Here is a 16,532-nt window from a genome sequence, read left to right as displayed (position 1 = left end):
CATAGTCATGGACAGCTGGCAAGTGGTGGTCTTCCAGCTTGGGGGTTGGGCAAGGGGTCAGCAATTCCTTACTACAGTATTGAGCATGCCACAAAATGTTACACAGGGCTTCAGTTTAGGGTCTGTTGTCAGCTTTTGTTAACATGATAATGAACCTTTGGGGTCCATAAAAAGTGATATATTTCTTGACCATTTGAGGTAACTATATGCCTAAGGATGACTCTGCTATATGTGTAGTATGTTAGTTATGGGAGCAATTATACATATGTAATTTTTTCATTGAAAATTAAGAGTGTTTATACTTTAAAACAGTTTTGTGCATGTTTCATAATATTTTTAATTTTTATAAAAAATATTCAGCTTGCAGACAAAAAAAGAACTTTGTGAGGGTTGATTGAAAGTATCCATGATGAGAAAATAAATAAGATATGCAAGCTTGGCTTTTATGTGAATGTATAAATTGCTCTTCTTCTTCATATATGCCACTGCATTTTTTAATGCTAGTTTAAATCTTTGCACTAAGCAGCCATGATTAAACAGATTAACATATGAATTCTTTATTTTACAAAACATATACTTCTAATGAACATGTAACTAGATTCATACATAATTTGATTTTTCAAGGCTGAACCAGAGTGTTCACTATAATGCAGAGACTATATCATTATGGTTCCTTTTCTCTCAGTTGACAGATTGCAACATTGGAAATTCTCGAGACACCTCTTTTGAGCAGCTAATAATGCTAGAGACAAATGGCAGAGGGGTTGACCTCATTCTTAACTCCCTTTCTGAGGAAAAGCTGCAGGCTTCCCTACGATGCCTTGCTGATCACGGGCGATTCCTGGAGATTGGCAAAGTTGACCTTGCCAACAACAGTTCCCTTGGTAGGTAGAAATTTCTTATCAGTATATAACAGAAAGTAACATGATTTAAATTGACTTGCCTAGTGAGTTATTTGTGAAAAAATGTAGGAACATTCGACACAAATGAATCAATAAAAAGTCATTAATGAAATACAGTATACTCCCAATTATCTGGGCTAATGGTAGGAAAAAGATATGTCATTATCAGAAAATATGGTCTTCTTATGACAAATGTTCTATGCACTTTCACCACTATCACAGTGTGTTGCAATTTCCACCAACTTAGTTTTGTTTTTATGTATGTTATGTACAATTTGTTTCCTGATCCAATAATATTTTGTGAGATTTTTGCACAGACGTATTCAGTTTTGTAGCCATTTGACACACTTAACAATTACTCTTCTCTTCTGCAGTAACTGAAGCACACTACAATATATTGGAACTGACACACATTGCAAGACACAGACTTTAAGCAGGATCAAACATAGGCTAACCTTTCCTTATTTCCTCTTCCATTCATTCCTTTTTAGCCTCCCACCTGACTGGTTGAAATATTTTTCAAACATGAGAAAAGGATGAAAATATAGTTCACACATTGCTTCATTTACAAACATGCATGTTTTTTATAAACTGACAAATCAGAAAAAAAAATCACATTGATAAAGTACAAACTGATAACCCATTAATGAATAATTGGGAGTATACTGTTGTATTTTTATAGATATGGTAAAATATATGTAATGTAATACAATTTGTATACCAACACTGGTAGCTAATATAGAATTTCCTACATGACATTAATGTCAAAATGTTAATCCCCTCTTATGATTTTGACTGGTCCAGTAACTGAAACCATTCATGAAATGAACTGGTGATCTTGACCACATGTCTTACCTATACATATATATATTTTCACTTATTTTGACCTGTTTGATCACAGTTCATGATCAACATTATATTTTATCAACTTATCTGGAACAAGATGCATAGGATACGTTTCATCATTAACAGTAAGAATGACATAGCAAAACTTCTGTGTTACAAGATCAAAGAATTGGTTACTGCTGGTATTAATTTGTTTTAGTGAGGTCAGTAGTGATTGATTGAATTTTAATTATTATTAATTTGTGGATGCACATGTTTTATTCATTTTATGGGTTCTGCTGTATTGGTATGAAGTTTAAGAACTTTTACCAAACCTTAATTATTTGTTATAATGAACTTCTTCACATGTCCATAGCTGTTTTCCATATTTAGTGACATTGTTCTCTCTATATCTCAACACACAGGCATGGAAATATTCCTGAAGGAAACAAGTTTTCATGGCATCATGCTGGACAGTTTGTTTAGCGGGAGTTTTGAAAGAAAGAAGATTCTGATTGATTTAGTTAATGAAGGCATTAAGTCAGGGGCTGTACAACCATTAACCAGGACTATTTTTGCTGAGGATGAAGTAGAACAAGCATTTAGGTATAGTTGTCTGTTTCTGAATGAGGTGCAGGGTTATGATACTTCTGTTTCTGTGTAAGATTTGAGGTTTTCACAGCGGTGAGTATGAAGATTTCTCTTTCTAGAAGTTTTCACGCAAGCATGTTTACTCTGACAGCACTAATTTGCTGATGACTGACTGACTTACAGATTACAGACTGACAGACTAACTAATTAACTAACTGAATGAGTGTATGATAACTAACTGACAAACTTATTTTCTGGTAATAAGAAAATAAATATTTTAAGATGGCTGTCTTCTTACACACTGCCATAAGAACCTCAGATCCTACCAACTAAATGTTCAACCCCACTAACATCAAAGCTTGCCATTTTACATTATCGTGAGCCTGTCCACAATTCTCTTTCTCACAAATTTTTTCTTCACAAAGATTTATTCTGTTATCCTTTTATTGACCTTGTAATATACTGCTTTTTGCTGGTGTAACAGTATATTTACTGTCAAATTGAAAATGTAATCATATTTGATTTTGTAAGAAGAAATTAATTCCACATGTTCATGGAGGCAACTGGAGAGTAAATTTTAATTTTGTCTTTATCTTATTATCATTTTAGTATAAACTGGTAGCCTTAATACCCTACACTTATATTCAGAATAATAACAACATCTTGGGACAAATGAAGGATATTTATATAATTGTATTGCAGATATATGGCAGCTGGAAAGCACATTGGCAAGGTGTTACTGCAAATTCAAGAAGAGAAGGACAGGAAACTAACTGTACCTTCACCAAGACTGATACAGGCATCTCCACAATTTTACTGCAACCCTGCATATACTTACATCATTGTCGGTATTGTATCCTGCTAATTTGTTCTCTTTCTAAATAAGGTGGTTATATTCTGGAGTTCAAATAATTTATAGCAAATGATTTTCATTATAAATTTTCCTGCTACTTTAATGCTTTTAAACCAAAGCTCTTATAAATAATACCTAAAAGTTCTTACCTCAAAGAAAACATGACACATCTTCATTACAATGATCAGTTGGTTAATGCTGTTCAAGGAAATAATCACTGTTTATTCCGAGGATCATATGAAACTCATACATACACTGCGATCATAATGCAGAGTTGCAGACTGTTTAAAGCAGGTGGTTCAAATAGTTACCACTGGACTATAAAGGGTTAATATCTCATTGTAGTTAAAGTTTATTTAAGTTTTCTATTGATTTGTTTACTTTTTTAACAGTTGCAAAGAACCACTGCTGGTGAGGCAGTGAATTTAACTGTAATTTTAAACTTAAAAAATAAAGATTTACCATAACTTACAGGTGGATTGGGAGGCTTTGGTTTGGAACTGGCTGACTGGCTAGTATTACGAGGTGCTCGCAAATTGGTGCTGGCATCTCGCTATGGTCTGAGAACTGGCTACCAGAGTGCACGTGTGAGAATATGGCGCAGCTATGGTGTGACAGTAGTCATCTCTGTAACTGACATCACCACCAAAAATGGTGTTGCAACACTGTTGTCAGATGCAAACAGACTGGGACCTGTTGATGCCATATTCAACCTGGCTGTGGTAAGTACAGGTTTTCATAAAATTATTTTCAGTTTGTTTAAGTATGCGTTTTCACCTGCATAGGTTCTGCACCATTCAGTGAGATGAGGATTAAGAATAGCTAGTAGATAATAACTTGGAAAGTGATGTTAATGGCCTGTTTGAAGGTAGTGTTCCAGAATTTGTCTGGGGAAACTAAAGAAAACCACAAAATACCAGTCAGGATAACCAGTAGTGTGGCTGAGATTCAAACATGGTGCCTCACAAATACAAGCTTAGAATGTTATTAGAAGATGATGGTCTTTTAGGATATTGTACCATGTAGTCTTGTAGAAGTTGATTGACATTTCAGAGGTGCATACTGCCTCCATCATCAGGGAAATTATTGCTTCACAAGCTAGCTTGGTATTATTAGAGTTCAACTAGTATGAGATGAGCATGGTGTTCAGAAATCACCCTGTGGGTATCACTTTTTTCAGTACTGGTAATATTTCATCTATATTTGAGCTAATGTTCTACTAAAATAACTTACTAAGTAATAATTGTCAATGTATATCTGCTTGGTAGTAACACCATATGGACTTGTTAACATCTTCATTGCCATGAGAACCTCAAATCACATACACTGAATTACTGATGGTAACTAATAAACTACCTTACTTACTGATACTCTCCATAACTGACTGACTAACTAATTAACTATGAAAACAAATTCATTGATACAGGGGCTTCTGTAGCTAGTCAGTATGCAATTGATCAGAAGATGTCCTCCTATTATGGAGCCTGGAGGTTCAAAAACTTTAATACAAAACACTACCATTGGAACATATTCTGAGCCCATTAAACCCAGTTCAAATATCTGATGTTTCTTTAAGATCCATGTTAATATTATCATCCCTTCTATACCATGATCTCCTCACAACTTATTTATTTAAGATCTACTTCTAATCAACTTATCATAACTTTATTAATTGACTATCTAAAAGTACATAATGAGTTGTATAAATCAGAAAGATTCTGGATTTATAATAACATCCTCCACTCTCTATTTACTTGATCTCATCTACATTCATATATTTTCCTGTGCACTGTGTTTTCAAATATAGTTGATATAGGGATGAGAAGAAATGAGATGAAATTTCAGATTCCATTTGATTCAGAATGCATTATTATTTTGAGTAATATATTGGTTGAAAATTGAATTGATAACAACTTTATAAAGTTACATTCTTTATGTTTGGATTGATGAAAAAGTTTTGAGCATTTCCAGAACAGAAAGATAATGTTAGATACTGGTTGCTGCATTAATTTCAGGTACTTCAAGATGCCCTTCTGGAAAACCAAAGTGAGGCTGCTTTTGCTGCTTCTGCAGTCCCCAAGGCACATGCGACTCAGTTCCTGGATGAGCTGTCTCGCCAAATGTGCCCACAGCTTCGTCACTTTGTAGTGTTTTCCAGTGTGTCATGTGGACGTGGTAATGCAGGGCAAACCAACTATGGCATGAGCAATTCTGTCATGGAGCGCATTTGTGAGGCCAGGGTCAGGGATGGGCTACCAGGTCTCGCTGTGCAGTGGGGAGCTGTAGGGGACGTGGGGCTGGTGGCAGATATGCAGGAGGAGGACATGGATGTGGTTATAGGTGTGTTGCTATGGCTGACACAATGATTGTGTTGGTTTTTAGTCTGAACAGTTGCACCTTTCTCTGTCAGCAGAGAAAAATAGATCAGTTGGCTGTGTGTTAGCCATCTTTCTTTTAATTGTCAATGTTGGGCTTTCATACATCATCTGTTATTTCATAATATAAATATTTTTTTAACTTTAAAATTCAAATTTAATATATGACTTCCAGACATTTTTTGCACTAAATTTCCCAAAACAATAACATCAGTATTGTAGTACTGATTTTTATGAAACCATGGCAAGAATTGCTGCTTAAGTTTGTTGTGTTCTTGTCTTAAGTATAGCATCACATATGTTTCAATATAGTTTGTTTAGTTACATGGGAATGACAAGCTCTGGTTACATCCATTTTTGTTTCTTTGGTCATACTTTTAATTATGCTACTTCACGGATAACAGGAACATATTACTACGAATCATTGGAATAACCATATTTTTTATGCACAGTGTTTTTGCTGTTATAGGAGGCACACTTCCTCAGAAGATATCTTCATGTCTTATGGTACTAAACAGCTTCATGAAGCAGTCATGTCCTGTTGTGGCAAGCATGGTTGTGGCAGAGAAACGTGCTGGAAGTGGTGGATCTGGCAACATTGTTGAGTGTGTGAGCAATATCCTTGGTATGTAAAAGCACAGCAGATTTTCAAAAGTTTTAAATTGGAACATATTACTGAAGAAAATTTCATTTGTGGTTTGCTGGGTTGTGGTGCTGTTTTTGCCATGTAGATGTAGGTGTTAGATTTATCTGAAACATTGGTGACCACCTGCAAGGCTGCACAGCTTTACAACCTAGAAGACCACAATTGACATCTTCACTGCCATGAGAATCTGAAATCTCAGATGTACAAATATGATTTATTTACCATCTTCAGAGACTTTCAAATGGAATAAATAGCATTCACATGGAGATGTAATTAAATGGCATGTTTAAGCAGCACGTTCCATTATCAAATTCCAGATTTAATTTAAACTTCCATATTATACACTTGGAGTTCATGCATTTGCCATCTTGTGCCTATGTAAGAATTTGTAAGCTGTCTCTTATCATCATGTCAGTTCACTACATTATACCCCAAAATGGATTCTCTGGCTATGCATAAGACACAGTCTTCCTGTCGCTATAGACGTTCATATTTAATAATGAGTTTAAACACTGCAACAGCATTTATTCTATGAATCTCCATAATAATGATTTCATTTTGAAAGATTTAATTCCATGGTTTATCATCACTGTGTAATTTATAGTCTACATCTTCTGTTTTTAAAATGTTGATCTATTATTAATTTATTGTTTTCTTCCCCCATTTCTTTCTTACCCTTTAAAATCACATATTCCATGGTATCCATGGAAACACTTTCTTAATTCTGTAATAGGTTAACAGAATTAGAGATTCCTGTTATTTTCTTCCTTGCATTGATACTACTAGCTGAAATACTTACTGGCAGTCAGAGTGAAACACCTATATTAAATTATGTAATTCCCATATTTCCTTGATTTTAAGATGACATCGATTGTAGGATTGTTGATTTAGTAGTAGGTTTCCAGAAATTAGACTCTATATCAATTCTTAAACACCATCAAACATAAGAACTTGAATTTAACCTATGGTTTCCTTCCTTAACAAATTGGCATTGGAAGGTATTTTAACCTTTATTGGCCATGCATCACGAATTATGTGCAGTCCATCTGACTATACATCATGCTAGCATACTGATAACCTGTTAACCCCAAAGTTAAAGTCTGGCCAACAGCCATGTAGTACAAGGGTTTAAAATCCCTTATTCCCATATGATAAAAGTGAAATGGCCAGAAGGAAGAGACTGCCTACTAGAAATGTTGGTAAGTCTCATAGGGTACCTCTGTGGCTCTGAATTAGGCCTGATAGTAGTACACAAGATGGTAGTCACCATCTTGATGATAGGGAAGATAAGAAAGGTTTGATTGTGCAGGTATCCGTGATCTGAAGACTGTGAGTCTACACTCCACATTGGCAGAACTGGGAATGGACTCCATGATGGCTGTCGAGATCAAACAATCCCTTGAGCGGGAATTTGAGGTGTTCCTCACAGCAAAGGAGATTCGAAGTCTGACATTTGCATACCTTCAAGAGCTATCTGCTGCCAAGCAAGTGTCTGAGAGCACATCAGAACAACCATCAGAAGGTACAGTCATAGGAAAGGAAAGCTGCACTCTTCATTTCTTGCCCATTTTCATCACTTTTTCTTTATTCTAGCCCATTTCACACAGACTAACCATTTCCACAGTACATGGTCTTCCTAGATGAATTCATAGTTATTCAAGTGTTCAAAAAATTTTACATTTTCATTCATCCTGAAGGCTGTGATCGCCAAGGTTACAAAAACTGGTCATATCAAGTTTTCCATAATTGTACATAACTAAAAATAACTGTAGGGTGCAGCAGATGGCAAGAAAGTTTACAAATCAAAGTGTTAATAATTTATTTTTGCAATATTTCAATTCCAGTTCAATTTTCTATTAATGAAGTACAACTTCAAGGACTGGAGTTACTTCTGCGTGTAATAGGAGATGAGGTGACTGCAGCACAGCCTGTCTTGCGCCTGCCATCAGAAACTGGTGTTGGGAAAGATGTAGAAGATGCGACAAAGGCTGGACCAATACTTTTCATGTTACCTGGTGTGGAAGGCATGGGGAGCATTCTGGAACCTCTTGCCAAGAACCTCAAGTACCAAGCAATGTGCCTACAGCTTGGCTACAGCAATGTGGGTCACACTGCTCAGGACATAGCACAGGCCTTGCTACCGGTACAGCAGATGTCTTTCTTCTATTTTATTCACTTCTGATCCCATTATGAATATAATTCATTGGCAAATTGAAAGTTATGCTTCTAGTCAAAAAATTCCCTGGTGTTCTGGAACCCAAAATGCTTCATAATTTTCACTTTTCCCCCAGATATTTCATCTCTCTTAGATCTATGAATATTTTCCTCAGTGTTTAAACGAATAAAAATATTTACTGTACCAAAATTTCCAAAAGGAGTCTCGATTGTTTACCACTAACATATTTGTGTGAGTTTTAAGGGATGCATCCTGTAGTGTGTTCAATGCTTAGGTTGACAGTCTGTCTACACAACAATTTGTGATTATAGTTTCAATGTTTATTAAGAATCCACTACATGTTTCGACCTTAATTGGTCATCCTCAGGTGGTTCTATTTCTTTAAGTGTTTGGAACTGATAGATATTACTGCTAATTTCTATACATATTTTCTGTTGCTGACTTCACCTCTTAATAGACTGCTTCTTGAGCAACTTACCTATTTTAGTAGAGTGGACTATGTGTAACAGATGCAGTTACCAGTAGAAAGTTCTAGTTGAACTGAAGGGGTTGGTCTAAGTTGATGGTTAGATCTGGGTGGTTGGGGGGAGGAGCAGTCTTTAGGTATTATTGGAGTTCATCAGAATTTCAAAAATGGGTTTGTTGCTATCTAGGTTTGTTTAATTTAAATGAACACCTTTTTTAACTCTATTGTATATGTGGAATTTTTCTAGTGTGCTCATGTAACTGCCTTCTTTGGCCTCTGAGAATTTTCATTGTATCTTCCAAGATTCCATATGAATGTCCATTTTATAGAATATGTTGGGAAAATCCTATGTTAGGTTTATTAGCTTTTATATCCCCCATATGTTACTTGAACATAGTTTTGAAATTTCTGCCTGTTTATCCTATATAATGTTTATGGCAGTCGTGGCAAATTCGCTAGTAAATTTCACTTTTGCTATATTTGCCTGTTGTTTCAAGTGTCTATATATAATATTGGACATTATGAAACTTGCATTGATTCCTGTATTTTTAAAGAGGTTTTTGTTTTTTCTGGCCTGCTGTCCCATGTAAGTGTAGTTCATTTTTTAGGTCTGTATATTTTAGGTGACTGTCAGTATCTTTCTGAGAAATAAATATAGTTGGTGTGTTAGAATCTTTCCTGTATTTTAGAGATATTTCTAAGCACTTCCAGATTTATATTTATTTAGGGAGTATGTTTTCATGTATTCTGAACTACAGTTCTTCCCTCAGAGTGAGAAATTAAGATACCTATTTCATGTACCATAAAATATATCAGTGCTTTTACACTGTATTCAGAACCACACTGTCTGAGGCTCACTATCTTAACCCCTGCATGAAGGTTCTGTAATTTTGCTTGGTCTGCTGCACATATATTTATCTTGGTTTCTTTTCTAACCTTCCCTTTTTTTTTATTAATTCCATTACATGGTGTCATATTTCGTTATATTGTAACTGTAGTCTTTGAACATTCTTCCAATTTCTTCTCTTACACTAAATAAAATCTCTTACAGACAAAATATATTTATAATTCTGTTAACTTTTCATAATTTATTTGGTAGTCGAATGGGATATGTAGCGAGTATGAGGATGGCTGTCTTCTGGCTGCCTCCATCATCAAGGCCCTGATGATGGAGGCAGCAAGGACCTCTGAAACGTTGGTAAACTTCTACCAGACTACACGGCAATACATCCGAGAAGACAGCCATCTTCAAATGGGATATAGCTGCTGTCTTTGTGATGAACCACTCTTCGCTTGATACAAATCACCTTTCTTGTGGCATACTCTGTTTAAAATGATGAAGCTTTTGCAACAATCTCCACAGAATACACCTTTCTAATCTTGTTTCCTTTGTATTTATATATTACCATATCAAAAATGTTTCACATGAAAGTTATAGGTCCAGATCTTAATAAGCTTCTTATTTTATAGCATGCATCATTTTTTTGTATCATGAGACATTGCTGAGAAAATAAATTTATGTTTGATTTCAGATACACATAAAGTAGGGATTGTTAATTAGACTTTTACAAACCAAAATTAAATTTTCCTGACAAACTTATAGTGTGGACCCCTGATACCAAATTTAATCAAAATTCCATTTGGTAATTCAAAAAATGAAATATATGGTCAGAAACCTTCTGCTTTATTTATTTCATGCCAAGAGTACATTTGCATCTTGAGCATCACATCATCACTTCGATTGTTTATAATATCATTGAATTATATTTTTGCAGCACATACGCAGCCGACTGGCTCCAGGTGCATCATTCAATATTCTGGGATATTCATTTGGTGGCATTCTAGCTATGGAACTTGCATTAGAACTGGAGGCAGAGGGTCGGGAAGGACACGTGTATCTGGTGGACAGCTCACCCGACTTCTTGAAGTCTGTCCAGGAGCGCTCCATTGGTAACGATGAGAATCAGATCGAGATCAAACTGATATGCGTAATGTTCAATCTCATGGCACCACATGTAGCCACACCAGATGGAGTCAGTCAGGTAGACAGCATACATTACCCTTGCATGTTATAACTTTCCAGGCCTACGTAATCAGGAATACGTACACATCTTAAAGGAGTGGTTCCTTGAGCAATACAAATATAAAGATGGCATACAAATGTTAAATTAATTCTCTTGAAGATGGTTATCTTATGGGGTGTAGTGCCATGTAGTCTGGTGGAAAATTTCTGATGTTTCAGAGGTATTTGCTGCCTCCATCACAGTGATCTGAAATGTTGGTAAACTTCTATCAGACTACACAATGTTACAACATAGAAGATAGTCAGTCATCTTCATACTTGCTGCCATGAGAACTTTAAATCCTACCTAATTTTCTCTTGTTTCTTCTTATTCATCTCTTCTCCTCTTCCTCCTCATGCCCCTCTAGATAGTAATACATTACTGTCAGGTGGCAGAAATTAATGCCACAACAGTACTAACACAAAGAACTGCACATTTTTGTAATGCAGGACCTCCCCCTACTTCCAAGTTTATACTGCCACTCCCTCATACGTTGTCCCTCGTGTGTCTGCATAGTCAGGGGCGTAGTTAACCACAAGGACAACTTCGGGATTCTTATGCCTGAATCTAATGAAAATATTCTCTTGACCAATTCAAATACACATTTAGGGTCTGAAAAGTTTAGTATTAGTTCAAATATAAACTGCTTCACTCACTTATTTCAGAAAGACAAGCATGGAGAAGTCCAAGTGTATTTATTGTGATTTTGCATACATCATCGGTTTTGATGTTGATTTATTGCAACTACAAATCTGGTTTTGCAATGGTAATCACACTACATAAGTCAGTTAAATAATCATCACATCAAAGTAATTTAGACCAGTTTAATAATAATTTCTTAAGTACACATGTGTTTTATACATACAGATGTGCATCGAATTAAATTTAATGAAATATGTAATATTTTAATAATTTTACTGAAGGAACATAAATAGAATTTGAGGGGTGTGAATCATATGTTGTTTTTTAAAAAGAATCTATAGTTGGTTGGATTCTAATCTTCTTCATTTCAGTGAGGACTTCCTTATAGCAGTAAAAATAACCTTCTACATTTCTAATAATTTTAACCCCCCCCCCCCCCTCAAAATTTTGACTGTTCTTGGCCTTATCATCCTAATTTATTGCAGACATGACCATTTATTATTGTAAAAATAAATAAATGAGGAAAAGATCTTCAGTTTACTTCTGGCTTGTTGGTAGTAGACAAGTGTGCAGTACAACTACATGCTCTATAAGCCATATGAATTCCGGCTGATACATAAATCAGCATAAAAGGAAACAGATGACAGAAATGGAAATAGTGATGTTATAGAGTAACTGACAGATAATGAGGGCCTACTGTATATTAAATGCTGGTTCATAGCAGAAACCATCCCACAGCACCAAGATTTTATGTAGTGGTAGACTCCCTTAGCCAAAATATCCAGTTTTGGGACATTGGATGCTTGGTTTAGCCGTCCTTGTTTGCTACAGCAGAGCTGCCTTCTCCCAAATGAAGGTGAGAGTTTGTTTTTCCTGGTAATATTTTTATGCTAGGTTACATCACCCTGGATCTGTGATTCATATGTCATAAATAACTATAATGAAATGAGATTAATATGAACTTGTACGTTAACAGTTGGTTGAGAAGATCACGCCTCTGAAGACCTGGGATGAGAGGTTAGAATACTTCCTCACTATGCTTCCCAAGACAGATCATAGCACGGAACACCTTAAAGCTGTTGGTGCTGCTAGCTATGCCCGCCTAAAGGCCATTTCAAGCTACAGTTGGGGTCACAAGAAGACCATCAAGTCACACACTACCTTACTGAGGCCCACTTTAATGGCTCTCAAAACAGAGGAAGACTATGGACTCTCAAAGGTGAGAAATCACTTGTGTAAAGAGACAAAATATAAGCATTTGTGTGAAAGATGAGTTACCAGTTAGTGAAACTCAAAACTTTTATTTTATCATACACATTAATAATCTTTTTTTCGCAGATATGTGCCATATTAACTCAGTTCATACTTGTCAATTGTATCTTCTAGGTTGTAATGTTCTGCAGTCTTGTAGGTGGTTACCAATTTATCAGAGAAATGTTGTTAACCTAACCTACAAAACTACACTGCATCACAATTCAGAGGGCCACAACAAACCCTTTCACTGCTGTGAAAACATAAAATCTCAGTCTGTTATCTGTTGATTCTTGGATTACATAACTATTTGAATTATCCAAGTGATACAGCATTAAGTGACAGGATGATTATGAATGGTGACTGAGGAAAAAAGCAGTTGTGGCCTGTCAAAATACACTGTCCCAGCATTGTCCTAGAGGAGGAACAAAAACTATAAGAAACCTCTCCCCCCCCCCCCCCAAAAAAAAAAAAACAGTATGTGTCCTTGATTCATATCATGCACCTCCTGAATTGGAGTCAGTCATGTTACCACTAATGAGCCGGGATAGCTCAGTCAGTATAGTGACTAGCTATGAGCTGGACGACCGGGGTTCGATCCCCGACGGGGGCAGAGGATTTTTCCTCTAGCCTCTGCGTCCAGACCGGCTCTGGGGCCCACCCAGCCTCCTCTACAATGTGTACCGGGGTCCTTTCCCGGGGGTAAAGCCGGCCGGGGCGTGATGCTGACCACTCACCCCCATCTAGTGCCGAGGTCAAGGAAGAGAGGAGCTATACCTCCACTCACCTCAAACGCCTACATGGCGTATAGTGGGACAAACTTTACTTCATGTTACCACTATGTCAGTCCACTCTGCGTGTGTATGGGGGATGGAATGGTTAATTCATGAGTATATTTGGGTACATACTGTTTGCTCAGCAGGTAATAAGGGCATGTTTTATGTTGTGTTTGCAGTACTGTGACAAGAAAGTAGAGGTGCACTTTGTGACTGGTAACCATGTGACGTTGCTGGATAACAAGGACTCTGCCGCCATTATCAATCGGCAAGTGGTAGACAATGAAGCCATTACATTCAAGAACAGCATTATGTCTAGAGATAGCAACTGATGTGAGCAGCATGGAGCAAAATAATTTATATCCACAACATTCTATCTTGTCAAATCTCAAACATTTACAGTATGATTACTAGGCAAGGCATTTTTTCAGGAAGTACTATCATTCAGTTATTGATGGCTTCAGCAGCTCTGTGGGCTGAAGTGCACAGAGCCCTGCTGAACTCCAAACCTCCTTCCTGTCACTGCAGGTCTGCAACTTTACTAATGAAAAATAATCACAACATAAAATCAAATTATACTTGACATTTAATATAGACATTCACAAATTCAGTTCAAATAATTTGATCCAGAGTTCCTCTCGCCACATGCCTTTGTGTCACTCTTGAGCAAAATGCACAGATACAAATAAATCAAAATGCTAAGGATGAGCAAGCTGTTTGCTCCTTGACTGAAAGAGAATTTACCATTGAAAGGGCCTGAATTGAATTGTAAGATTTGAGGTTTTCACAGCGGTGAGTATGAAGATTTCTGTCTTCTGGGTTGTTGCGCTGTGTAGTCTGGTCGATGTTAACCAACGTTTCAGAGGTCATACTGCCTCCGTCATCAGGGCGATGAATTGCTCTGATGACGGAGGCTATACAGCACAACAACCCAGAAGACAGAAATCTTCAGCTTACCTTTAATCAAAGCCCATCTGGCCTCTAAGGTTCCAGATCATATCAGAAAAGTTTATGGAAAACTGTTTGTCACACCACTGCTACTCCCCTGGCTGGACTTTGTCTTCATCCTAGCTTAAGACAGACCAAAATGGCAGCTGGGTCCTGGCTTTCTGTCACTTTATGCCAGGGGAGGAAAGGGGGAGAATGGGGAAGGAGAAATTGCATGGACTATGTGCTTGACTCGCCTGCTGGGATTTTCCAGTCATTCCTGCCAAATACCTGAAATGGACCGCTTGTACTTCCTTCTGAATCCTCATAAATCAGTGTTCATTACTGATGACTCCTTCCATTATGCTAATGGTACGTGAATGGTACATTAAATCTTAGACAGATATGTCAACAATAAAAATTGTGAAGAAGGTGTGAGGGTTAATTGCATTGATCTTCTGTATCTTACATTTATACCATCTGAGATTGCTATTTACAACAGCAGCAGCAATAAAAAAATGTTTGATGCTTGAAGATTACATAACAGTCACAGTAAGTGTTTTATCTTAAAATAAAGACTAGTACTGGACCAAAAGGAATACTGCAAAAGCAGTACTGTTCTATGTTTGGTCAGAAACTGAGTTATTGTTGAAGAACTTGCTATATTTATAACGATGCAATTTCACATACAGAAGTTGAATAATTATTCAATATATTCCTACATTTCAAAATAAATGTGATATTAAGTGTACTTCTTACAGAATGCTTTCTCATGTTTTGTATACGAGGTGCGATCGAAAGGTTTCCAGACTGCGCGTATAAAAACCCGTACACTTATCTCAGGTATTAAATTCATCCATCACCCTCGAAGAAGTTCCCCTGGGAGTGAACACAACGATCCCAGCGCCAATGCCAAGCCTGGAAGCATACCTGGAAATCTTTCTTTGTCAGCCTGTCAAGCACCATCTGCGATTCTGCCTGAATCTCTTCTATCGTCTCAAATCTCCTTTCCTTTAGCTGAATTTTCATCTTTGGGAAGAGGAAGAAGTCACACGGAGCTTAGAAAGGAAGTTGAAGTCGGTTCTTGCAAGATCTTTGAGCTCCTGACAAACGAGAAGTCGATTTTGCTTCTGGTCCTCAGACAGGATGCGTCACATGTGGAGTTCTTCCTTTAGAATCAGCTGACAGGTCCCATAGCCTATCCCAACAATGTCACACAAGTCGTTGATGGTACGACGTCGATCTTCGTGAATGGCCTGCCGAATCTTCGTAACATTTTCGGGCGTTGTGCTCGAAGACGGTCGTCCAGAACGCTCGTCATCATCGACAGAGGTTCGGTCATTTTTAAAACGTGAATGCCACACAAAAGTTTGTGCACGACCCATTGTGGACTCCCCAAATGCTTGCTTTAGCATTTCATAGGTTTCCGTAGCCGTTTTGGCGAGTCTTTGGCAAAATTTGATGCACACGCCGTTCCGAAATCGCAGGAGGGCGGAGTAATGCACTACCAAAACGCCCGTAACTAAGAAACAAATGCTAATTCGATGATGCCGGCTGGCACACTGATTCACTATGAATGTAGGCCGCACCCCCTAAAGGCAGAAGCTCGTACTACATCCGGTTCGCCCTCTATTGACACAGTCTTTAAACTTTCCGATCGCACCTCGTACACCATACTGAAGAACATCTCGAATACAAGTTACAGACCTACACTACATTCTGGAAATCCCATACAAGTACATACCATACCACACTACCTGAGATTTCCCAGTCCATAACATTTTCTCCTAATGAGATTTATGCAGTCACTGACAAACTGTATATGCTCTGCCATCTTTAGCAAACATTTGAAAAGTATTTATTTTCCCAAAATACTAGAATCAGCGAGCTATGAAATGTTCAGCAATCAAAGGGTTAAAAAAATTTAAAAAAAATCACATACTAATGCGTTGAATGATGGAAGTGTATTTGATAAATATGATGTTAGTTTTGCACTTCAAATAAAAATCAGGAACTGCTGCATCTGAAATTTGTCTGTC

At 37.1% G+C, this 16,532-nt stretch overlaps 1 protein-coding gene across 1 annotated transcript in view; it reads left to right on the top strand.

Annotated features, from left to right (window-relative positions):
* LOC110830700 (fatty acid synthase-like) overlaps window positions 1-15,244 on the top strand; it is a 45,550-nt gene extending 30,306 nt beyond the window's left edge. Inside the window, exons 26-36 of the mRNA XM_087343978.1 lie at window positions 686-884; window positions 2,153-2,333; window positions 3,021-3,166; window positions 3,646-3,893; window positions 5,187-5,511; window positions 6,016-6,171; window positions 7,502-7,714; window positions 8,037-8,335; window positions 10,610-10,876; window positions 12,516-12,758; window positions 13,746-15,244. Of these exons, the coding sequence (XP_087200104.1) occupies window positions 686-884; window positions 2,153-2,333; window positions 3,021-3,166; window positions 3,646-3,893; window positions 5,187-5,511; window positions 6,016-6,171; window positions 7,502-7,714; window positions 8,037-8,335; window positions 10,610-10,876; window positions 12,516-12,758; window positions 13,746-13,898 (2,430 nt within the window). The 3' untranslated portion in view covers window positions 13,899-15,244. The remainder of the gene's footprint in view (window positions 1-685; window positions 885-2,152; window positions 2,334-3,020; window positions 3,167-3,645; window positions 3,894-5,186; window positions 5,512-6,015; window positions 6,172-7,501; window positions 7,715-8,036; window positions 8,336-10,609; window positions 10,877-12,515; window positions 12,759-13,745) is intronic.
* Window positions 15,245-16,532: the final 1,288 nt, after the last annotated feature.

This window comes from Zootermopsis nevadensis, unplaced genomic scaffold (assembly GCF_977971745.1).
Source record: "Zootermopsis nevadensis isolate Lab colony 2312 unplaced genomic scaffold, Znev_1.0 Znev_ptg000007l, whole genome shotgun sequence".
Lineage (NCBI taxonomy): Eukaryota > Metazoa > Arthropoda > Insecta > Blattodea > Termopsidae > Zootermopsis > Zootermopsis nevadensis.
This window is presented reverse-complemented; position numbering and strand designations above follow the sequence as displayed.